The sequence below is a fragment of the Anomaloglossus baeobatrachus genome, chromosome 6 (genome assembly GCF_048569485.1).
Source record: "Anomaloglossus baeobatrachus isolate aAnoBae1 chromosome 6, aAnoBae1.hap1, whole genome shotgun sequence".
Taxonomy (NCBI): Eukaryota; Metazoa; Chordata; class Amphibia; order Anura; family Aromobatidae; genus Anomaloglossus; species Anomaloglossus baeobatrachus.
The window spans coordinates 94942473-94968400 of NC_134358.1; the positions used below are offsets into that span (position 1 = coordinate 94942473).

At 45.5% G+C, this 25928-nt stretch overlaps 1 protein-coding gene across 1 annotated transcript in view; it reads right to left on the bottom strand.

The window, feature by feature from the left end:
- Window positions 1–590: 590 nt before the first annotated feature.
- Window positions 591–25928, bottom strand: part of ATP6V0D2 (ATPase H+ transporting V0 subunit d2) — a 41526-nt gene continuing 16188 nt past the window's right edge. The window contains exons 2-8 of the mRNA XM_075316273.1: window positions 24294–24465; window positions 15582–15760; window positions 11106–11185; window positions 9770–9847; window positions 4922–5098; window positions 3894–3971; window positions 591–2516 (exon numbers count right to left, since the gene is read on the bottom strand). Coding sequence (XP_075172388.1) covers window positions 2355–2516; window positions 3894–3971; window positions 4922–5098; window positions 9770–9847; window positions 11106–11185; window positions 15582–15760; window positions 24294–24465 — 926 coding nt within the window. The 3' untranslated portion in view covers window positions 591–2354. The remainder of the gene's footprint in view (window positions 2517–3893; window positions 3972–4921; window positions 5099–9769; window positions 9848–11105; window positions 11186–15581; window positions 15761–24293; window positions 24466–25928) is intronic.

Genomic DNA, 25928 nt, shown 5'->3' on the forward strand with positions numbered 1-25928 from the left:
CATTGTAGTAAGGTTTGTGGTCATTGTGCTGACCCATCGGCAGGTGCTTACATACACTCAGTGATCCTCACCACGCACATAGATTAGTATTGCAGAGCGCCTGTTAGGTAAATTTATCCAAATATCTCTGGATACATTAGTAATCATCGCTGGAGCAACACATTGGTCCTGGCCGTGTGTATGTTATATTTTCTTTGGCTTAATCTCTGCGAGTTATTTTATGTTATGTATTCCAATCCAATTTGATCATAAAAGCCTAGATCCCAGACATTGTCTGGTCTCTTTCCTGATCTGCGACCCACTGAATTCTGATAGGAACCTCTCCGGTTCACGGTACTATAGACAATGATTGTCTCTCCAGCAGTCTCATAGCCAACAAACAGAGCTTGTTTGATCTACACTCCTTTGAAACAAGGCTCTGCAGGTCCCTGTTGTAGGACCAAGAGGTTAGATTCCCACTAATCTGTAAATTATTCAATATTTCATGGATAGGGAATAATTAACAATCTTTTGACAATCCCTTTAATACCTTGTTTGGAATGTATTAGATATTATGAATTTATAAATTATTATATTTTCAAATCTCCCAATTTTATTGAGTGTTTTATTACATGGAACAAAAATATTGACAAAATTCACGTTGGGTGTAATGACACTTAATAGAGAGGTTCTATATATCACACATTCATTGGAAACTTATATCACATTGAAATATACTTATCAAACAGATGCAGAAGCTTTATACACCAGAACCTTATAGGAAACCTGTTAGCAACATTTAACTATGCAAACAGAGATGTACAGTATTAGTGCAAGATAGGGCAGTGTGCAACAATAGCAGCGATACTTATTTTGTTACAATCCAATGCTCTTTTGCATCAAAATTTGTTTGTCTATACATTAGCAAATTAGACTACAAGTGTGCTGGTGGCCATATTGGTGCACTTGCAGGCCATGGCGCCTCTTCAATTCCGTCAGCCCAATGCTGCCCTCTGCTGCTTAATTAGCAGCGGAGCCTGAGTCTCTGACATTACCTTTCCTCATAGTTGAAATTTGCTTATGTGCCACTCTTCTTTTGGCCAGTGCATGTTGAGTATGTGAGCAAGGATTTGGGCAACACATAGTAGTGTACAGCAAAAAAAGAGTGATACATGCTCAAAATATCGACCAGGGCCACAGGTGATGTCATGTAGAGTAGATTTGCTTCACTCAAACGGGAGAGAATGCCAACAGGCTACGTAAAGTTAAGAGGAGGAGCCATGGACTGAAAAAGCATCAATACTCTCACCAGTGCTCTTACAGTCTATTTTTGCATATGGATAAAAAATGAATACAAAAAACCTCAACAAGGTCCGTATAGATATTGTCTTATGGTGATGTACAAATATATGAAGAGAGAATTAAGAAATATTTCTAATAATCTATATATACCTACACCTTCAACATGATAAAGGGAGAAAGAAGGTTTAAGCATCATCACAGATGCAGATTCTCTACTTGCAACAAGTGAAACTATGGATTGTTTACAGTAAGAGCAGTGAGACTATGAAATTGTCTGCAACAATAAGTTTAATGATGGATTAACAAACAAGTTTAAGGAGGGCCTGGATGCCAAATTTTACAGTAGATTTTGTGATGGGACAGTGCTCCAGAGAACTAGTCCGATTGTCATCTGTGGAGTCAGGAAGGAATTTTTCTTCTAATAATGGGCAATTATCACCTGCCTCATGGGAATTTTGCCTTCCTCTTGATCACATTTTACGTTGTTGACTTGTGTCTTCTTTCAACCTTAAAGTTATGAAACAATGAACAGGTTCTAAGATTCTCCCTGCAAAGAATATTACAACAGCGGTTCCTTGCCGGCTGAGAGCAGGTGGTAAGTAGATACTTAGGGTTACAACAGCCATTCCTTGCTGGCTGAGAGCAGGTGGTAAGTAGATACTTAGGGTTACAACAGCGGTTCCTTGCTGGCTGAGAGCAGGTGGTAAGTAGATACTTAGGGTTACAACAGCGGTTCCTCGCTGGCTGAGAGCAGGTGGTAAGTACTAGATACTTAGGGTTACAACAGCAATTCCTTGCCGGCTGAGATCATGTGGTAAATAGATACTTAGGAGATATATTTTTTTTATTTTACAAAGAACTGTGTTCAGCCTTTACAATTTTTACCAATCAGGCTATCTGTGAATTATCCTTTTTTTTTACTATGATGAAACATAATGTGTTTTACTCTTTATAAAACATATTCTATGATACTTGATCAAACATCATTTGGAGTTTTCAGAAATTTAATAAAGGCAATATTTTAACAAGTGCTTGGGTACTAGAACCCTCAAAAGTGTGGAAGAATAGACAGTTTACAGAATAGGGATGTAGTTATTAATTTTTGTTCTGTGCCTTTGAGAAATACACTCGGCTATCCACACGACATTGCGACATTCCTGCTCCTTCAGCTTAACGTAGGCGTAAAAGACCCCAAAGTGGAACTGATTGTTAAATGCCAGCACGTTCATCTTCACCTGGGAACAGAGAACAAAATGAACTAATTACTCTGTGTGGTATCTGATAATTACCAACTGTCACTTATCCAATAGATAGGTGATAAGTGCCGGATCAGTGAGGGGCCCATCTATTCTTGGCCACCTTCAGTAGTCCTATAGACAGTGAATGAAGCAGCAGTACACATGTGCAACAGCTGCTTCATTTAAGAGGGGACAGATTGGGGAGTGGGATCCCAGTAATCACCAATACAGTGCACAGTTGATACAATGTAACTGTAGAACAATCCCTTTCAATATACTTTTCATCAGAAGCAATCTTTTTCCCTGACAGCAGTTGATTAATGGCCATCTATTTAATATATGAACTGCCTGATTTCTCCAGAACATTTCCTCTTTAGAATCATTAAAGGGAACCTGACAACTGCTACTTGCTGCCCTCGAAGGAAGCCCTGGATGCCGGGCCGTACGAGCGCTGCGCTCCTTTGCCAAAGAGACTCTGTGTATGGGTGTGACTTCTGGTGGGGTACATGCCACTTACTGGTTTCTTCAGGCTAGTGCCCATCACCCCGCTGTCGGTCCTCGTCACAGACAAAATAGTAACCCACGCAACAACAGTGTTCACTTGGCAACCAAACTCGTTCAGTTTATTCTTCACACCATTATGATAGACGTGGCCTCACTTCTCATGGTTCTGATTGTACTGTTTCTGGGCTACTCTTTCTCGACCTGTCACCCACTAACTTGGAACTCATCCTCAAGCTGCTGGGTCTGTTTCTCCGTTTCCCCTATTCCTTACACCGTCATCCCCTTCTTGGCCCTGACGACTTCTCTAGTCACATGACTCCCTAAGCCCATCGGGGTGAGCCGTAAGTTCTGGACCTCACGAGATTCCCTGACTGGCCCTGACACCATAGCCATGTCTTCTGTTACTCTAACTCTGTTCAGAATTGGTACCCCACGAGGCGCAAGCTACCAGCCCTCCTGCTAGGTGGCACACGCTGGCAAATGGCCCCAGTTCTGCTACATTGAGAACCTACACTCCGCTAGCAGCATTTACATGTAAACACTCGTTTATAACAATCAACACCTTATAATACATTTAGTATAAAACATCTTTCACAGTACAAGTAGACAACTTATAGCATAAAACAGGGTAGGGATTCGACCATCTCTACACCCGAACCATAGGCAGCATGTATCAGATAATGACTATAATCTCAGTCAAGAATGTTTTCTCTAAAACGTTTCAGTGTAAAACATACTTGGCTGCAATTAAAATGTGAAAGTGCCTGATTCTTGCTAGCAGTGGTTCAGGCAGGATGTATCAGCTGTCAGGTTCCATTTCGCTGGATGCCAAATCTCAACTAAGTGCAATTATTTTACTTTATATCCCACCTCGTGTTCAAAAAACTTGTCTTCTAAAGTCTTTTCTCCAGCTCCACTTCCAACTCCTTCAAACAATGCTCTGTACTCCTGCAAAAGACAAAACAAAATGTGTTAGGACCAATCCAACTGCTTTATCATTACTTAAAAGGGTTGTCTACTAATTGGACAACCGCTCCTCACTTACCATGTTTGCACTCATAAAAATAACAAAGCCTCTACTCACCTACTCGCCGGCATGATCCCAGGTATGCCAAAACTTGCGTTCCTGGTGCCCACATGACATTATTATGACACACGAGTCTTGCGACTAATCAACGCCGGCTTCCTTCTAAGCAGTAAATAATTAACAGGAAGTGAGTGGCAGCCATAGTTCTCACTTCCTGTTAATTACTTAACTGTACGAAGGCGGAGAGAAAGAAGTCGGCACTGATTGGTTGCGGGACTTGCGTATTATAACACTGTCATGTGATCACCATGAACACGAGTTATGACATTGCTGGAACCGCGGTGGCACCGAAGGTGAGTATAGGCTTTGTTATTTTTACGGGAGTGCACATGAGGAAAGAGAAGGGGTTGTCCAAGTAGTGGACAACCCCCACTTTAAGAACTTTTTAGGCTTGGCTCCAAAAAGAGGAGAGGTGTTAAGGTTTTCCCAAGACCTCTCTTTTCTTTGGGATCCCTTTCTCACTTTGCCTAGAAATAACAAGATCCATCAGGATCATGTTAAGTGCCTTCGTGCCACAGATGTTCCCTGTATAATTGTTCTGGCATATAAATGTTTGGGTGGAGGAGATACACCTATCTTGTGAGTGGAAGTCCTTTGGAAAAATAGCTTATATTTATACATGATTATTCTAAGTGCACAATGACCAACATTTTGATCCTGTGTTTTTCATATTTTATGATATTGATAATAAATGATATTTTAATTCAATGTTCTTATAACTACTTCAAATAAAATATAAAAATATTGTTAATGTTTCTTTGATGAAAAAGTTCTGTCTGTCTAAAGGCCACACACGGGCACTTGTACATACAGCGTAGAATTCTGCTATGTTCTTCACTTGGTCATAGTCGTCTGCGCTGGCAAGTAGTCGTAGCCCTTCTGGATACAGTTTGCCACAAGTTGGGTACAGAGTCTCTCGGTCTTCTTTGTTTAGCTCGGTGCCAAATGAATTTATAGTGATGATAAATGCGCGTCTATCGGCTTCAAACTGCAAGAGAGAGACAATTACGAGAATGGCAGACAGTTAGTTAAATATTTAAGGTCCACGCTTATTGACTGTCCGGCACCAAGAACCCACACACCTAGCTCCACTTAGTCCACAATATACTCTGCAAATGACTGAGCCAGCTGCACCGCAGAGCCATATTAGGCTGTGCACCACCACAGAAAATCCGCACCAAGAAGAAGAGAAGAAGGTGGCACTCACCCGGTAAAAACATCTTCATTTATTTATGCATACATAAAAGAGCAGGGGGGATACCGGGGGCGTCAAAGGTGGTGTCTTCTTCTCCTCTTCTTGGTGAGGATTTCTTTAAATATTTAAGGATACACAAAAAAATCTAGTAGTTGATATAATGCTATACTATCCTACATGGATTCACATCCAAAGCCAAACGGTAAATGTCATAATTTATGATACTGGAGAAAATATATAACTTGCCCTGTAGGCAAATATAGTGATGAGCCAACCCATGGAAGTATGAGTTCACCAAGTTCGGCTGGACATTAGTTAAAAGTTTGTTTCGGGACTCAGACTTGACCCAAACTAAACCCCGGACCTCAAACGCCATATGTCAATGGAGACCCAAATCTCCGTGCTGTAAAATAGCTGTAAAATGGTCGTAGTAAAGGCTTGGGGTCTGCAAAAGAAAAGAAAATGGGGGCAATTGCCTTGCAAACAAATGTGGATAGGGAACAGCTGTAATTTTTTTTTTTGTTAACCAGTGCATTTAAAGCAGACTGCAGGCTACAGCCCATAGCTATCAGCTTGACCTTGGCTGGATATCAAAAATGGAGGGGATCTCTTGCCATTTCTTAATATTATTTAAATGAATAATAAATAAATAATAATTTTTTAAAAAAAAAGGCGTGGGCTCTGTTCTATTTTTGAGAACTAGCCAAAATAAAGCAGACAGCTGAGGGCTGGTATTATCAGGCTGGGAAGGCCTCTTACCGACAGTGACCTGTGGAGCCTCATTTTGAGAAATTTCTTAGAATGATGCTCCATAGGAATCGATGGGCATTGTGGGACATTACGCTATTGGATTATGTCAGAACTTTTCAGGATTCCATTTAAATTAATAAATTGAAAGAGCCAGTGTGGGGGAGTCTTCATTCATCGATTGGAGTACATCAGAACAGCCTTTCAACAAACTTAATTAACATGCAAACAGTACCCGAACTCCAAAATTGAACATGGACATTTTTTTTAAAAGTCTGTGTTTGGGTCCGAGATCCGGACATTGGGAGTCTGGTACGAAGCCCGTACAGTTTGGGTTCGCTCATCCCTAGTCAGATATCTTTACAAATTAGCTGATATATAGAACAGATATAGCCCAATATTTCTCCCATGCCAACATATCAGACTCTCGCCTACCTTGACAAGCTTTAAAAGGAACCTGAAGAGCCACTTCTTCTGACAAGCCTACAACCTGCCGTAACCCTCAGTCTGATATAGCGCCGTACCACCAGCTCTACCCTAACCGTCTGTATCCTCACATATCCCTTGTAGACTGTGAGCCCTCGCGGGCAGGGACCTCTCTCCTCCTGTACCAGTCTGTGCCTTGTATTGTTTATGATTATTGTATTTGTCCCTATTATGTATACCCCTTTCACATGTAAAGCGCCATGGAATGGATGGCGCTATAATAATAAATAATAATCACATTTCCAAGTATTTCAACTACTATTCCTTTTTTTTGGCTTGTCTGCTACATACAGTATACAATTCTGGATATACTGAGGTTGAGTTTGATATCAGCTTTTATGCTATTGCAGAACAGCCACAAAGTTTGGCACGTGCCATATTTGCACAAAATGTTGACTTTTTGCTGGTTTTCACGTCTCTTGTCATTTTTCCTATCCACACTGTACTTGGCTGCCTGTGTCAGACTCCGAGACACTGAATGCAGAGGTAGCATAGATGCTCAAAAACTGTGACATTTCTCCCTGCAGTTGTGCAGTGACGAGGAACTTAGGGCCTTGGAATTCATGTTATAGTGATCGGTGGGGATCGTTTATAACATCTCCCTTAGATAGTGTAGAACAAACTCTTAAGCCTCATTAATAAGTCGTTTTTCACATTCATCTGTAGGAGGTGGTTGTGTGCTGCCCCTGCAGCGGATCGAACCGCTCGGATCCGGGGGTGATGATTACTTGTGGCTCGAGGGTCTCCGGACCCAGGGTCTAGGGGCCACACTCAAATGAAGAAGGGGGTTATTTACAGGGGATAGGTATAGTTCGTGACACCATCCGTGGTGTACGGTAATTGGGAGTACCGCCGCTGCCGTTGGGAGTACCCGGGGTGATGGAGTGGGGCAGCAAGATGACGTTACCCTCCACGGGTAGGGGTAGGCCCCGGGACTCTGGATGGTGATGCGGGGGTGCAGTGCAGGGGTCAGTTGGGTACTCACTCAGCAATGAAGCAGATGCTGACAACAGGGTAAACCAAATCTCTGACTGCCGTTGCTTCTCAAGGGGAGCTCGTCCGGGTCCCGTCCCCTGCAGCACTGCCTGGTGGTCTGTAACCTGCCTCCTGGCACCAATTTAGATTGTCCGTTGTGGCCCGGTAGCTTGGAGCTTTCCGGGCCCCACTCCCCATTGTGGCTAAGTAAAGGAGCCTGCTCTCAGGAGCTGACGATTGGGATTTCAGTGGGCCGCTTGCTAGGAAAGCCCTATCCCCCTCGTTGCGCTAGTGCCCCCAATCTCTGAGCTTCGTGGGAACAGTCCATAAAGGCCCTGTCCGCCGCAGGTTAATTGCCGGGTTGCCTGAAGCTTCTCCCCGACCTAGGGTCTTTGTGCCCCGCCATACCCTCGGTCCCGGACCGGTGATGGGACCAGGCTGCTGACCGGCCTCATCGATGGGTTCCAGGCACCTAGCCTCAATCCCCTGCGACTGGGGGTCTGACTCCTCTAGGTCCAGACCACCGTCTGTGACCTAGTCTGCTTCTCCTCTGGGAGCTACAGCTCCCAGCTTCATCAGAGCTCCTCACAGCTCGAGGGTTCCTACTCGACTGACTTGACACTTACCACCTCCCTGCCTGACCCCTAGGTGGGCGGCCCTATTCCTACTTAAGCAGCCCAGTGGTGTGCCTGACAGGTGTGATGCGAGATGTATCTAGGATTTGTGAATGCTGGTGGAGGCAGTACTGCAGGTTAGGTTCATTGAACCATGGGGGTTTGAATCCTACACGGGAAAGGCAGAGTGTGCAGAAACCTGTGACGACCTGAATAGTCCAGGTCGTCACAGTTGCACTCCCCCTACTGCTTTATGTGCAGTTTCCTGATGTAGAAGAGCTGAGACAGTGTAGCAGCCGGCGCCACATGGGGATTGGGCAAGAGTTGTGGAGGATTAGATGCTAGATAAGGTAGGGATAGCATGACAGATGAGCAGTTGGTTGTTTCTAGAGACAGGCCTAGTAAGAGGGAGTAAAGACTTGGCATGGTGTCAGGAGACAGTTAGGAAACCCTGCGTTAACCCCTTACAGGTCCGGAGCCTACAGCTCACCCCGGCGGGCTCAGGGAAATTGTGAGACTAGACAGCCGTCAGGGCACAGAAGCGGACAGCAGTGAGAAGAAGCATAGGGGAACGGAGACACAGGTGCCTGGCAGCCTGCAGTCTAGTTCCAAGATAGCGGGGATAGGTCGAGTGAGAGTTCCCACAAAAACCCAGCAACCACAGAACCGTCAGGTGTGAGGCCATGTCTGTCACAGTGGGAAAAGATCAATCTGTTCAAGTTTTGGTTTGCCAAGAGTACTCAGGTGTCATATGTTTGCCTACTGCGTCTACAACGTGGACCGGCTGTGGGGTGATAGACACCAACCCGAAGTAGTAAGTGTCGCACACCCTACCTGAAGACATAAACACTGGCTCTCTCTGGTGGAAGAGTGTGGAGCCCCTACGGCCCAGCGTCCATACCATCCTTTACATGTTCCATCTATATTTCATGTACAGAACCTGTTCATTATTAAGTATGGGCATGTTCACATTTCCATGGTTTTTTTTTGCAGAAGAATTTTCCTGCAAAAAAAAAAAAGGGAGAAATATCGGTTGTTTTATCCCATTTGCGGATCAAACTCTCTCACTGAACTGAAAGGAAAAGATCCTTGAAAAAAACAGCGCTCGTATACCATCTGTGTGTCATCCAAGTGCCGTCTATATTTACTGTTTTTTAGGTAGGAAAATTTGGGAGATTTATTTTTTAATATGAGAAAAATGGATGCCATATTGCATCTTTATATTAGATGGTGCACTGTCACCAGTTTTAGCTTTCATATTCTTACAAGTCCTATTCATAAGCCGTGCCTCGGCTATTCCTGCAACACTGACAGTGTTCATCCTATAGTGTGTATAGGGAGAAAGCCGTTAATTAATAGTCGGTTTATGAAAAAGCTTTTGCCGTGAATACTTAGGGCTCCCTGGTGTGCGCAGTTAATAGAGAGGAATCCTCAGTTCGGTCTTGAACTAGAATTTTATCAAATTTACAACACGCAACACAGTAAGTAACACATTGCTATGTATAGGGGCTTTGTAACAAGTTTGATTCTGTCCTCAGACAGGGAAGCATAAAATTGGTTCCAGATTCCCCTTGACAAGTGTATATAATTAAAATTCTACATAAAAATGGAAAATCAGATGAAATTCTCATTTTTTTCTTACCTCAAGAATTGGGCACATTATTTCTTCTGTCGTTCCTCCGAGAGCTTTGCAGAAGTTGTAGAAAGCCTCTAGATATGACTGATAGAGAAAACACACAGTACAGGGATTAATAGGAACAATATCATAAAACATTATTTTGATCTTTTATTTGAACAGCCAGCATTTTATTACTAATCTGCTAATTTACAGCTGTACCAGGGCAGATCATAGTGCGCATGCGCAGTAGCTCAATGGCGGCCTCTGTCTGATTGACGCAGGACGCGCCATGCCCACAGGGCTGGGCAGGAGGACGGCATTCACACAAGATGGAGGAGGTGTTGGAATGAGAGTAGTGACACCCATCGGACTGGACCGCCCCCTAGATGAGTATAATACAGCTGTGTTTTACGTTACACAGAGCGGCCTGGGCTCTTATATACAGTATTTTGGAATGCTTTATATAAGAGCTCACTGATGGTGGCTTCAGCTCATAAGGGAAAAACCTGGTGACAGGTTCCCTTTAAGTGGTGCAGTGCTGATGGGGAATCTCTTTTAGTTCCCATTGCCCGTGCACTGTGCACACTGTGATTACAGTGTTCTGATGGTTTTCCATGGCAGCCGGTGGTCAATTGTTGGCTCCCATCATCGCCCTCTGTCTACTCCTATGAAGTCTGCACTGAATTTGGGTTCCATTGGAAATTCTGTTTTGTTTTTTTATTACTACATACTGCAATACTATTGTATACAAGTTTTAAAAAATATTCCAAAATAAAAAACCCCATAAAGTTTGAATCACAACCTCTCCTTCCTTTTCCAACCCAAAAAGGAAGACATTTAATAATAATAATAATAATAATAATAATAATAATAATAAAAGATTTAAAGTATTGCTTTGATTGTTAAAAATAGTTTGATTGCAAAAAAATAATGAAAAATAATAAAAAAAAACAAATCATCATACAGCTTCACCAAACGAGAAAATATTAAAGTTAGCGGTCTCAGAAAAATATAATTTTTAACCACTAAAATATAAATTAAAAACTTTACAAGTTTTGTATTACTTTAATCGTACTGACCTCACAATTTAAAAATAAAACCCAAAAAACATTTGTGGAATTGCATTTTTTTTCCACCATTTCACCTCGCTTGAATTTTTTTCAGTTTTTCAGCATCACTATTAATCCCACAGAAAACAAGATTTCATACAACTATGTCTACGCTAAAAAAAAATGTTACAGCTGTTGGAGGGAGAGGAAAAACTAAAACGCAAATACGCAAAAGTACAGACATGAATGTTAAAGACATCTCTGCCAGATATGAAATTAGTGTCTAGCTGTCCATGTCCAATAGACCGTACCTTGTACAGCTTGTTCCGCATTATTTCAATATTCATCTCATCCATATCATTTTCTGACAGGCAATCTTGGAAAAAGTCAGCTAGAGATGAAAAGACAAAACTTTACAATGCTGTTATTCCTGAGATGAGCAATAATAAGACTTTATGTTGCATCTACAAACAAGTAATTTCCGAACAGGAGTGAAAAAACAAACAGATATTATCACTGATGTTCCCTTACTGGGGCCATTTTCAGCATGAAATCTATTTTATCTCATGTACCTCATGAAGGCTTTTTAAAAACTGAAGCGCGTTGTACCATATCATCTATTGTACAATTTTTAAATGTTTGCATGTTTTTACCAATAAATTGGCAATTTTTTGGAAGTCCACAATTTGCATCACTTTATCTGAATCAACTGGAAGTGCCAGCAGCGGAAGTTGAATCTACATTCAGGGTAATGTTTGGACAACTGTGTGGGGGTGAACTGTTCCTAATTAGGACAGACACAGGGTTCCTTTGTTAGGTAAATCAGAAAAGTTAGCCATTGTCTCATGTCAGATTGATCGGAGCCCTGTTGCCTGTTAAATGCAGATTGTCTGTTAAATCTTTATTGCCTCAGCCTCTTTGACTGTTTGACAACATAATTCATAGTAAATTATGCACTCGGATTGAACTAGCGATCAATGAGAGAACAGTCATCTCCCACCAATCCTGTAAGACATAACACTCTGAAATAAGAATTAAGGGGTATAAAAGGGGCTTTGATTCTGTCACCAGGTTGATATTCTACATGACTTCAGTCTTGGATCTATGGTTCCAGCAGGAGGATCACAAAACTACTCCACTCCATTTATTCTACAGGACTTTGGTCTAGGATCCACGGTTTCAGCTGAAGGATCACAGAACTGCTTCACTGCTCATCCCTGAGCCCACAAATTCGTTTGGAGAACCTTCAATGGGAAAATTTGGTCGCCTGGCTATATATTTTGCTGTGCTCAGTCAGCTTCCAAAGCTAGCTGATATCTGCTCTCAGTGGGTGCCCGCCAAAAGCAGGGTGCGTCTGGCTGGGATAGTTGGCCCTGGAAGTCCCAAAGTCATGAACATTTTAATCCCTGCCGGCTAGCAAAAGGGTGAGACTCTGTCACTTGTACCATCTTGTGTTCTTGCTGGCAATGTACAATATCTTGTTGCCTGTTGGTGAACCAACAAAGTCTTACCGCCAGGCCAGCGGACAAGACCACCCACTGACCCTCGTTTCTCCACAATGATGATCTAAATTTGTCACGCAGTCAATGACATATGGTCTCATTTATGGTGTCTGAGGAGTATAAGGAATATATTTAGTTTTCATTCCTCTAAAATAAAAATTTGATTAAACTCAGTGCTTAGGAGCAGTATCTTATTGGGGTGCACTTTTTTCCAATTCAGAAGGTAGACGGAATATGTCTGGATCCATGCCTCTCATAGGAGGTATAACCATCATGTTCACATATTGGTCTACTTTTGTAAGTCAGTTTTTATGTCTTATTTATGTGTCTTGTCTTACTAGCAGAGACATTTGTATTCTTTATGCATTCACTTGTTGCTGCTAAAAGAGGAATTCTGAAAGCCAGTTACTAGATTTGTAGTGGTCTGCCTACTTAAACCCCTCTGTTCACAAGAACGGGGTACTGTTATTTGCATGCTTGACTGCCACTCCATTCATTGTCTATTCATTGAACTGATTTTGTGGCACCTACTAATATATAAGTATTATAAGTTCTGGAGATGAGCAAATTGAATATACATATTATACTAATAATTTAGCTTCACCGAAATGCAATTTGTTTTTCGTGTTTCACTTAGTGCGAATCCAGAAATATGGTGGCTGGTTGACTTTATTTTACTGGATCTTAGAGGGCTGGGAAAGGGTTTGATAAAAAATGTATGTACCCACCTTGTTTTGCTGCAGCTCCCCACCTGTTTTTTGGTGTATTCCTCTGGCTGCAGTGTTGTTAGGTCTTCCTTCATTCTGCACTGGCCCTTCCTTCTTCCTTCACTAAGAAGGCCTCAGACAATACACGTTTGTCTAGGTAGCTCCTTGGGCAAGGCTCCTCATGATATCCTGACGTTCGGACATGACTTGTGTCACCCAAAGCCTAGTCAGCACAGAAGACTCTAATGTAGAGTGAAGGAAAATCAAAAAGATACTAGAGCAGGAGGATCCCAACAAAGGACTGAATGGGGAGCTGCAACCATAAGATAGGTGCATCCTATAGTCCTCCATATGCTATTGTAGCACCCAGGGATATGGGGTACTCGGTTCCGGGCAGAGTCTCTATTGGGAATGTCACGGTGGTGGCTGTTACCCGATTCCATGCGCTGGACTTATTTTGTAATGGGTATATTTACAGGGGAGAATAAGATAATGTTCACTTGTGACGCCACTCGCGGTGTTGCAGCTAAGTATAGGGAGCCGCCGCTGCAGAATGTCTCTACTGGGCCTGATGGTATTGGCAGCTAGTATAGTAGTACCTCCACAAGTAGGGTTTGGCTTCAGAGGGTGTATGGTGCAGTGGGTGTCGGAAGAAGATAGTCCACACAGATGTTCAGTGCAACTGGTTTACTCACTTTCTGCAGATGTTAAATGGTTGCCCGAGGCCGGCTGGTTTCGTCTCCAGGTCCCCTTCGTCCCATTGCCAGTCTGGTTCTCTGGTACCTTCTTCCCCTGCACCTGTCTCTGGTAAGTGGGTCACTGTGTTATAGAATAACTGGGGGTCCCCGTTCTGTGGTTTGTCCACTGTTCGCCTGACGGTAGCATGAACCCTGTGGGGTTGGAGTCTCTGGTCCTGTCCCCGGTTCTCTCTTTGCTACTGAGTCTTCGGATTCTTTAGGGTCAGTAAGGTCCTTGATGGTCCCCTTGCTGTGCAGGTGATAACAGGTTGGCTTGAAGCTCTTTCCTGTCCTATGGTCCTTTACCCCATCAGTGCGTAGTTCTGGGAGTACTCCACCGTCCACCACCGGCAACTAGTTCTCCTGGGTACTAGGTCACCGTCAACCCGAGCCAGGACGTCACTTCGCTTCCACCTTCACACTCCTGCGGTGTGACACTTTCAACCGTCACACCCGTTCTGTCTCCTGTCTTCCCGACTACTCTCCACAGTCTGCCCCTCCCACCTTGTCAACTTGTGGACTGGAGTGGCTCCACCTCTAGGCGGCCATCCATTGGTCCCACCCTAGCTGGGTACCATTGTATGGGGGATTGTTGGGAAAACTGGGATTATCTGGGTTTTTGTTGGTACCGGCATTGGGTTTCTGGGTCCCTAAGGGGGTAGGTCCTGCATCCTTGTGGGGAGGCAGAACCTTGCAGCACCCTGATGGTCTGAGGGGTGCTACACTATAATGCACCCTCCATAATCCTCCATATATAATTCACCACCATAGTCCTCCATACAGTATAATGAACATCCTATAGTCCTCCATATAGAATAATGAATACCCCATAATCCTCCATATAGTACAATGCACCCCATAGTATTCCATTTAATATAATGCACCCTCCAAAGTCCTCCTTATAAAATGAGCCCCCCTATTCCTCCATAAAGTATAATGTATCTCTATATAAAATGCACAGCCCATAGTCATCAATATAGTATAATACACAGCTCATAGTCATCCATGTAGTATTATGGTCATCGTGTACTCACTGATTTTTTTTAAAAAAGTTCTGCTCCACTCTCAGTAGGGAGCGTTCTGAATCTCTGTCTTCACTGCTCTACTCCGTGGACACGATTAAGTGATGTCATCACGCCCATTGTTCTGAGCTGTCAGATCTCAGACGCAGCGAGAAAATGATAAAGGAGGGAGCGAATTATAGAGTGCGATGCCTGGTGAGGAGGCCAGATGTCGACTCTAGCAGCGGGTCTACCTGACTCATGAGCCCCATTGAGGCTATGTACGCCACTGCAGATGATCAATCTTGTTATTTAGTTAGGAAAAAATAATTCTTAGGGGAAATCTTATTACAATGTGCAAATATATGAAGGAAAAGTACAGAGATCTTTTTTAATGCTCTTTTTACACCTAGGCTTGCAATAATGACAAGGTATTAGATTTAATCATCATCACAGACAGTGGGTCTTTACTGTAAGAGCAATGAGACTATGGGTTCTTTACTATACAAGCGGTAAGAAAGATTATGCAAGTCTCTGCTGCAAGATACTGCATATCGGGAAGACATTTTTTCCCTATGGTACAATTGGCATCTGCCTCATGGGGTTTTTGCCTTCCTCTATATCAACATGTTAGGTTAGAGGATGAATTTGATGGACTTGTGTCCTTTTTCAACCTTTAAACTGGGACTTTGGGTCTCGCTTATTCTCTTTCTGGTCACTTCCTATATGGTTATATGGGAAATCAGGATATAGAGTCTTCAGAAAATACTAAAATACTTCAAATGTGATAAAATAGTCTACGTATTGTATATTACAAACTAGGTAACAAGTTGCACAAACCAAGAGGGGTGTCTACAATGATGGCATTGAATAGATCGGCAGGAGTCTGGGCAATGTTGACTGCTTCCATCTGGTCGAAGCTGCCCAGCGGATGGCACTTAGGAACCAGTTCAGAAATAGGCCTCTGGTGTAAAGTCCCGGTGATTAGTAGGATGATGTTATCAATCATGTAGCTGTACCTGCAGATAATAATGTGAAAAGGTCAATGCTCATCGGAGCTAAACCTATTTACCTTCTGTCACTTTGTAAAGGAAACGACTTATTCATCTTGCCTAAGATATTCCTATATTACAACACAGCCCAGAGAATGTGCCAAGGCTTCTCAGACATCAAGGGTCATTAACCCAAGCAAGAAGGCTCCTACACACAACAATATATAGATTTCTATTTCATTACATGACATTTCTTGGATAGTGGGGATTATAACAAGCTAGCTTTGCCCTCTACCATTATTGTAGGTTAAGAATTCTGCACAATTGAACCTAAAAATGTATCACAAATCCCATGATCGACTTTAATACAAATTTATTAGGAAGATGCGGACAATTGTGGAGACAGCTGATCCAGCAACGCCAACAGAATTTATGACCTTCCCTTCCCATGATGTATTATTAAAGGGAACTTGTCACCTCATTTGGTGACTATAAGCTGCAGCCACCATCACTGGGCTCTTATATACAGCATTCTAATATGCTGTATATAATACCTCAGGCCACTGTGTAAAACATAAAAATCACTTTATAATACTCACCTAAACGGCCGGCATTGAGGTCCTGCGCAGGGCAGATCAAAGTATTGTAGTGCGCATGCGTGGGACCTCAATGCCGGCCTGTGTGCATGATGTAGGACCCGTCATGCACCCTGGCTTCAGAAGGAGTACAAAGATGTCCGAAAGAGGAGGTGCCGGACCCGGAGAACGGAGACTCCCATCCGACCAGTCTGCACCGCACCGACCATTTAGGTGAGTACTATAAAAAGATTTTTACGTTCTACACAGCGGCCTGGGCTCTTATATACAGCATGTATGTGGTAGCGGCTGCAGCTTATAGTCACCAAAGCTGGTGACAGGTTCCCTTTAAGTACTGAGTGGGCTCAGCAGCTGAGCCTGCACGACACAGGGCAGGTGCTGACTACTGCCTGTCAGAAGCGAATGGGACAAACTACAATCACTGGTTTAACCTTTGTCAGGCTGCATAATTTTGCCAAAATTTCTCGACCCCTTATCTCGGAAGGGGATGGAGATATTTTATTGAAATTTGGCCAATATATTCTGGACCAAAACTGCTGAGATGTCACGAAATTTCAGCCCTCTACGGCTTTTCGAAGAAAAAAAATTATTGCAATTTAAAAAGAGAATAGTTACAATTGTACCTATTCAGCCGGACGAAGGTTAAACCATTATAATGCCAATCTCTGATATTTAAGTGGAGCAATCCCGTTGGGGTGCCCATTCTGGCACCCATAGCCTCTCCACCGAACCATCATGGGGTGCCATTGGGATGACAGTTGGTAGTCTAAAGTTTTGTATTGTATAATACATATGATCAAACTATCTCAGATTCAAGTCTCTAGAAAGACTAGAAAATAAAGTAAAAATTAAAAAAAAAAAAAGATTAAATAAAACCACAAACGTTTCAATCATCCCTTTTCCTCATCCAAAAATAGATGAAAATAATAAAAAAACAACAAGTTATTAAGCATATTTGGTAGGATATATTAAAATAAAGAGAATTTTGTTTACTTACCGTAAATTCTTTTTCTTATAGTTCCGACATGGGAGACCCAAACCATGGGTGTATAGCTACTGCCTCCGGAGGACACACAAAGTACTACACTAAAAGTGTAGCTCCTCCCTCCGAGCATATACACTCCCCGGATGACAAATCCAACCAGTTTAGTGCCAAAGCTGAAGGAGGACATCCACCCATAAGTAGAGATAGAGTAAAACCCGGAATAACCGGAACTTCTGTCTACAACAACAGCCAGTGAAAACACACGGAACAAGAACTGCCAACAGGCAACAGGGAGGGTGCTGGGTCTCCCATGTCGGAACTATAAGAAAAAGAATTTATGGTAAGTAAACAAAATTCTCTTTTTCTTTATCGTTCCTTATGGGAGACCCAAACCATGGGACGTCTCAAAGCAGTCCATGGGTGGGAAATAAACAGAAACTGAGAAGTAGGCGAAACCTAACTTCACAAATGGGCGACAGCCGTCCGAAGGATGCGCCTGCCCAAGCTCGCATCTGCCGAAGCATGAGCATGCACTTGGTAGTGCTTCGAAAGGGTGTGCAGACTAGACCAAGTGGCAGCCTGACAGACCTGCTGAGCCGTAGCCCAAGAGGCACCGACAGCTCTGGTCGAGTGTGCCTTAATCCCCGGCAGGGGAGGCATCTGAGAACATTGGTAGGCATCGGATATGGCCGACCTATCCAATGAGCTAGGGTCGGTTTAGAAGCCGAGAGACCCTTGCGCTGACGTGTGGTCAGCACACAAAGAGAGGTGCACCGCCTAAGAAACAGCGGTGCGTGACACATAGATCCGGAGCGTCCGCACCAAATCTAAAGCATGCAACGCTTTCTCAAAGCGATGCACAGGGGCCGAACAAAGGGAAGACAATGAAATGTCCTGGTTAAGGTGGAAAGGAGACACCACCTTAGGGAGAAGGCCCGGAGTTGGACGGAGAACCACCTTGTCTTGGTGAAAAAAACCAAAAAGGGTGACTCCGAAGAGAGCACAGTCAAATTAGAGACTCTCCTGAAAGAAATTATGGCCACCAGAAAGACCACTTTCTGTGAAAGACTAAACAACGAAACCTCCCTAAGAGGCTCAAAGGGGGGTTTCTGTAAGGCCATGAGGACCAGAGTAAGGTCTCAGGGATCCAGAGACCGCCGGTAAGGCGGAATGATGTGAGATGCGCTCTGCATGAAGGTGCGCACCTGGGCCAGTCGGGCGATATGCCGCTGGAACAACGCTGACAGAGCCGAGACCTGTCCCTTGAGGGAATGAGGGACAGACCTAGCTGCAGGCCGGACTGTAGAAAGGACAGGATGGTCGGCAAGGAAAAAACGGCCAAGGAGCATGGCCGGAAGAACGACACCAGGACAGGAAAATTCTCCAAGTCCTGAGGTAAATCCTGGCCGAGGAAGACTTCCGAGCCTGAGTCATAGTGAAGATGACCTCGGAAGGAATGCCTGAAGCCGTAAGGATTCAGGGCTCAAGAGCCACGCCGTCAATCTGAGAGCCGCAGAATTGTTGTGGAAAACGGACCCTCTGAGAGAACGTCTGGCCGGTCCGGGAGATGCCACAGCACCTCTACGAACAGACGGAGCAGGTTTGGGAACCAAGCTCGCCTGGGCCTGGGGCGATGAGTACGACCCGACGGCCCTCCATTTTGATCTTGCGCAGGCCTCTGGGCAAGAGAGCTAGAGGGGGAAACACGTAGGCCAGACGGAACTGGGACCAATCTGGAACCAGTGCGTCCGCTGCCAAGGCCTGAGGATCGTGGGAGCGAGCCACGTAAACCGGGACCTTGTTGTTGTGCCGGGATGCCATTAGATCCACTTCCGGAGTGCCCCGCCTGCTAAATTGACCGGAACACTGCCGGATGCAGGGCTCACCCGCCGCTGTCCACGGTTTGACGGCTGAGATAATCTGCCTCTCAGTTTTCTGCGCCTGGGATGTGGACTGCGGATATGGTGGACTCGGAGTCCTCCATCCACTGAAGGATATGTTGAACTTCCAACATTGCTAGGCGGCTGCGAATCCAAGGACTACAGCCCTGATTTCTAGCACATTGATCGAGAGGGCTGATTCGGACGGAGTCCAAGTGCCCTGTGCTCGGTGGTGGAGAAACACTGCTCCCCAGCCGGATAGACCGGCATCCGTGGTGAGAATCACCCATGACGGGGCCAGAAAGGAGCGTCCCTGGTACAGAGAGAGAGGGGCCGAAGCCACCACTTAAAGAGAGCTCCTGGTCCGTGGCGACAGAGCCACCAGCCCGTGCAAGGAAGAAGTCCCTTGTCCCAACAGCGGAAAATGTCCAGCTGCAGGGGACGCAGATGGAACTGGCAAGGGGAACCGCTTCTATTGACGCCACCATCTGACCCAGCACCTGCATGAGGTGCCTGATGGAATGACGGCGGAGCCTCAGCAGAGCGCGAACCGCCAGATGAAGAGACTGCTGTTTGACTAAGGGCAGCTTCACAAGTGCCAGCAGAGTCCCGAATTGCATCCCTAGGTACGTAAGTTCCTGGGTCGGGGTCAGAGTGGACTTGCAAGCGTGGCGAGAGTGAGCGAGACACTCCGCTGACAGTCTGCACTGGATGAAGCCTTGACTAGAAGGGCGTCCAGGTAAGGAATCACTACCAACCCCTGGAGGAGCAGAACCGCAACTGGTGAATACACGAGGGGCCGTGGCTAACCCAAGGGGAGAGCCACGATTGGAAATGTTCCTCTCCGATTACAAAACGTAGCCAACGCTGGTGTGAAACTGCGAATGGCACATGCAGAGAGACATCTCTGATGTCGATGGATGCTAAGAAATCTCCTTGGGTCATTGACTGATCGCAGAGATTTCATGCAAAATTGCCGCACCTGAACATGCTTGTTGAGAAGCTTGAGATCCAGGTCGGAAAGCACCGTCCTTTTCGGGGACTAGGAAGAGATTTGAGTAGAAATCTCAGAACCGTTCCCAGTCGGGAACTGGTACAATTACTCCATTGGCCTGCAAGAATGCCACGGCCTGTGAGAAGGCGGCGGCCTTGGAGCAGGGGGGAGTTGTCAGAAAAAAATCTGTTTGGCGGCTGGATAGAATTCTGTTCTGTAGCCGTGGGAGAGGGTAACCCACACCCACTGATCGAAGACGTGTTGCAACCACACGTCGCCCAAGAGGGAGAGCCTGCCACCGACCAAGGACGTTACTGGCGCGGCCAGATAATCAAGAGGAGGCTGCCCTGGTGGCAGCAGCTCCTGCCGACTTAGGACGCGGCTTCATGCGCCAGTTGGTTTACGGACCTTGGCTGAGTTAGTGGACGAGGCCGAGGGCTTAGAGGACGACCAGTTAGAGGAAACGAAAGGAACGAAACCTCGACTGGTTCCTGCCCTGGAAGGTTTCCTGGGTTGTGGCATGGAAGTACTCTTCCTGCCAAAAGCTTCCTTAATAATTTCATCCAGTTGTTCACCGAATAGACTGGTCCCAGCAAAAGGGAGTCCAGCAAGGAACTTCTTAAGAAGCATCTGCCTTCCACTCTCGAAGCCACAGGAACCTGCGGATAGCGAGGGAAGTAGCCGAGGCCACCGCAGTGCGGTGACAGTCTCCAGCTATAGGATGAAAAGACTGAAGCCTGGAAGTTAAGGCAACCAATTCGGGCATAAAGGCCCTGGTGAGGGAATGCATCTCCTCCCGAGAAGCAGAGATGGCTTTGAGAGCCCGCACTGCTGCAAAAGATGGGGAGAACGAGGCCCCTGCCGCCTCATATATAGATTTGGCCAGAAGGACAACCTGGCGGACAGTGGGATCCTCAGAGAGGTGCCGTCAGCCACTGATACAACTGTCCGGGCTGAAAGTCTAGACCCCGGAGGGTCCACCCTTGGTGAGTGAGCCCACTCCTTGACCACCATTGGTGGAAGGGGGAAACAGTCATCAGAACCACGCTCTGGGAAGCGTCTGTCAGGACAGGCTCTGGGCTTGGTCACAGTGACCTGAATGCTGGAGTGGATAAGGAACACACTCCTTGTTCTCTTAGGCAAGGTATACTGATGCTTTTCTGCCAAAGAGGGGTGCTCCCCTGATACAGGCGGATTGAGGTCCAGTACAAATATAATGGACGCAATCAAATCATTAGCATCTGCGTCACTTTCGGACAGATCAATAGGGTACATGGAGAGCGTCCGAGCCCCCAGTAAGTCAGAAGTACGCTTAAGAAAGCGTTTGTCAGGACAGGCCCTGGGTTTAGTCACAGTGGCCTGAAAGCTGGAGTGGTTAAAAAGAAAAAAAAACGTACTCCTTGCTCTCTTAGGTGAGATAAACTGGTGTTTTTCTACCAAAGAGGCCTGTTCTTCTGACACTGGAGGGTTAAGGTCCAGAACGGAGTTAATGGACGCTATCAAATCGCTAACATCTGCATCACCATCGGTATCAATGGGGTACATAGACGAAGCGTCTGAGCCCACAGTAAGGGCATCCTCCTCGCCTTGTGACTCGGCCCGTGAGGCAGAGCCGTGGGACGAGGAAGGAGAGGAGTCCCTGCGTCTCCGTTTAGGAGGACGGGGTCTAGGATTAGATGAAACAGACTCTGTGAGCTCTGCAGAGCGAGCTGGAGCAGCAGAGGCACCCTGAGAAGGGGGCTGATGCATGCTTAGCAGCGTCCGAGACAACTGTCCAATGGAGTCTGCAAAGGACTGGGAAATAGCATTGGAAAAAGATGCTACCCAAGCCGGGGGTTCAGCCTGGGGAGACTCCAGGCTGAGGCACCACCACATTAGAACAGGCATTACAGTGTGGGTCTGTGCTCGGTTTAGGCAATATGAGCTTGCATGCAGTGCATATAGCGTACAGCCTTGGAGCCTTGCTCCTAGTGTGAGACATGCTGCTGAGGAGGAGGTTCTATAATAAAGAATTAACTCCTTCAGAATGCCCTGAGAGTGTATAAAAGTGCACAACCAGAGGTTGTGACTTACCATACCGCTATTATGTGTGCCCTCCGGATTCCAAGCCTGGACCCCCAGCCAGATATTCACTCCTTCTGCTGTGCAGCCAGCGCCGACCAGTGTACTAAGAACGCTGAGAAAATGGCGCCAGAGTGAGGGGGGGGGGGCGGGGGTTAAGCCAGGAGCGGGAATCGGAGGGCTAAGGAGATGTACAGGGGAGGGAATCATCTCCTCAAAGAGGAGTGTCCTCCCCTGTGCAGAGCGGCCGGTGGGCGGCGCTGCAGTGTCCCCCTGCATGACTGACATGCAGGGGAACGAAACGAAACTAGGCCGCGGCTGAAGCCGGGGCCTAGAGTTATGCATGCGGCCGACAATCAGGCATCATCGGCGCGGTTCTCAGTAAAAACCGTGGAACCGGCCGGAAACACAGTAAAAAGCAGCATTATTAAAGTAAATCACTGTCCCCCCCAATAAAAGTGCCCCACATTGCAGAAAGACCCTCTGAATAACGTCTCTATACTTAGCTTTGAGACGCAGGGCCCAGTCTCTGGGTGGGGTGGGGGTTCAGTGCTCCGTCCAGCAGGGTCCTGCAAAAGGGCTGCGGATGGAGGCCGGTCTCCTGCAAGGCAGTGAGAACCGTGTTGGCTCTAACTTCAAGCCAGAGCCCCTAAGGGATGGTGAAGGAGCGCGGCATGAAGGGCTCCTGCCCTGAAGTCAACCTTAACAGCACCGCCGCACAGGGGGGTGAGAAGGGACATGCCGGGAGTCCAGTGGACCCGCTTTTCTTCCAAATCTTTAGAAAAAAAGAAAAATCAAAAGAGGATGCATGTGTGTGTGTGACCTCCTGAACACAAAGCATGAAACTGGTTGGATTTGTCATCCGGGGAGTGTATATGCTCGGAGGGAGGAGCTACACTTTTAGTGTAGTACTTTGTGTGTCCTCCGGAGGCAGTAGCTATACACCCATGGTTTGGGTCTCCCATAAGGAACGATAAAGAAATAAAATGTTTTAATCAAAAAGATAAATGTCATAATAGGAAAAACTTGATATAAATTAATTGACGTTTTTTGGTTGCTTCACGTTGCTCCAAAAATGCCAGGCAAAGTGATCAAAACATTGAATGTACCAATAGAAATTTTAATTTGGTATTCCAAAAACAAGCCTTTATTCAACTCCCTCGATGGAAAAATAAAAAATGTATATACCCCATCGCAATTATACTGACCTGAAGGTAATTTTTACTGCACAATGAAAGCCATAAAAACAAAGTAAAAATTGGCTGCATCATTCAGGCGTTAAAAAATAAGGTATATGCCTATAAGGCCACTGAGCAACCAGCTACCAAAAAGCCATCGGGGGCGAATGGTGGAGGCCCATGGACATGTGACACGTTTTCCTGATAATCTGACCCTTCGTAAGGTTCAGGGTCTTAAGGGGGCTTTACACGCTATGATATCATCAATGTTTTATCGTCGGGGTCAGGCCGTTAGTGACGCACATCCGGCGTCATTAACGATATCGCAGCGTGTGACACTTTTGTGTGACCTAAAACGATCGCAAAAGCGGCCAAAATAGTTTGCCGTGGAGAGGTCGTCCTAAAACTAAAAATCGTTTAACGCTCATTAGCGATGTTGTTCCTCGTTCCTGCGGCAGCACACATCGCTATGTGTGACACCACAGGAGCGAGGAACATCTCCTTACCTGCCTCCACCGGCTATGCGGAAGGAAGGAGGTGGGCGAGATGTTTACGTCCCGCTCATCTCCGCCCCTCTGCTTCTATTGAACGCCTGCCATGTGACGTCGCTGTGACGCTGCACGACCCGCCCCCTTAGAAAGGAGGTGGACCGCCGGCCAGAGCGACGTCGCAGGGGAGGTAAGTCCGTGTGACGGGGGTGCTCGATTTTGTGCGCGACGGGCAGCGATATGCCCATTTCGCACAAATGATGGGGGCGGCTACGCACGCTAGCGATATCGGCAATGATATTGTAGCGTGTAAAGCCCCCTTTAGTAAACTACTGAAAGTTGGTTGTTCCAAGATGATATAAAAGATCTGCTACTTACGTGATAAAATCTAGGAATGTTGCAAGTGGTTCAAAAGCGTGGTTTCTGAAGTAGTGGAATTCGACCATAAGCTTTTCTTTCAGCTTTCCATCAACTGTAGATACTGTGAGTTGTCCAGTCTCATTTGACAAGAAATGTCCATAGTCTGTGGACTGTAAATGCAGCTTCAGGTCTAAAACAGTAGAATAGAAAGATAAGTCAGATGTCACATGTCAGAAAAATGCATAATAATACGGAGAAAAGAACCACAGATTTATTTTTTGGTGGGATGAATATTTCGCTGGTGTAAACCCTTCTTTGTGTGTTACCTGACATGTAGAATAGTATTGCCAAGCCCCATGGCTCTGTTTTTGTAAATGTGGAATACAGGTTTGTATCATTTATATACAGTATTTGTGTTATTTCCCATTAATTACATATTTCCAGAGTATCACACAGCGCTGTACAGAGATTGTCACCACCATTGCCATGAGTATGGAGCTCATAATCAAATTTCTTTCCTTTAAACATAAATATAGACCAAGCCGCCATACTTTGGTATGTTTTTGAAGTGTGGGAGGAAATCAGAACACGGAGGAAACACAGGGAGAACATACGGAGGGTCCCAGGCCTGTAAGGCAACGGGGCTAACACTCCAAGCACTATTAGATTAGTAAACAATGCTTGATTATTTACAGATATGTCTCGTTTTACCGATGTTTTGGCGCTCCTAGAGGCAGCTGACAATTTCCCACCTAGTAGAATTCATTCTCCTTGGATAGAATAAAGTAAAACAGAATATCTTGTCTTCAATGCTCTGGCACAAAAGTTTTCTATTGTATCTTACTAAATACAGTAAATTAGTGCTGACACGTCTCCACCAGAGTTCGCTCCTGCAACTTCTGCTTCGGTCACCAGGCGCCGCCGTATTCCTGCCATGGGCAGTGCTGGTGATAGGGGAGGAGTCATTATCAGTAGCTCTGTTGGGTGCAGGCTCCACCCATCCACTAACCTGGGTTTCCCTGGGACCTGCAGTACCACTGGCGACTGTGGTGGTGTGCGCCATCCAGCTGAAGTTACCACCTTTCAGCCACCGCCAATGGGAAGGCACCACATCCTTTTTATTCCTTCTCCTGTATGCTAGTCACCGCCAGATATACTCTTATAGTATTCTGCTGGTCTGTCGTTCACACCCTTCCTGTGTTTTGACCTCTGCCTGTTCACTGACAACTCTCCTGCCTGCCGTGTTTTGTACGTTGCTCCCATCTCCGGTTTGACCTTGGCCTGGTTTCCTGACTACGCTCTTGCTTGCTGTTTTTATCCCATTTTGTACCTCCTGGTTTTCACCTTGCCTGACTACTACTCTTCTCTGGACTACAGCCTTCCATAGGCAGTGATCTCTTGGACCCTGTAGTAATTCCAGATCCCTGTATAGGGGTTAAAGGGTTTCGAGGTTCTCAGGATTCTGCCGAGTGGGTAGCTTACCTCTAGTCTGTCCGTGACTGCCATCCTGAGCCCATGGTTCTGAGCAGACGTCACAAGGACTTCAAAAATTACTACTTATATTTCATATCAGGTTGTGCTGCAAAACTAAGTTTCAGGTAATCCAGTCTGTATTAAAAGCAAGGTGACAATATCATCTTAAAGTTGCTAGCA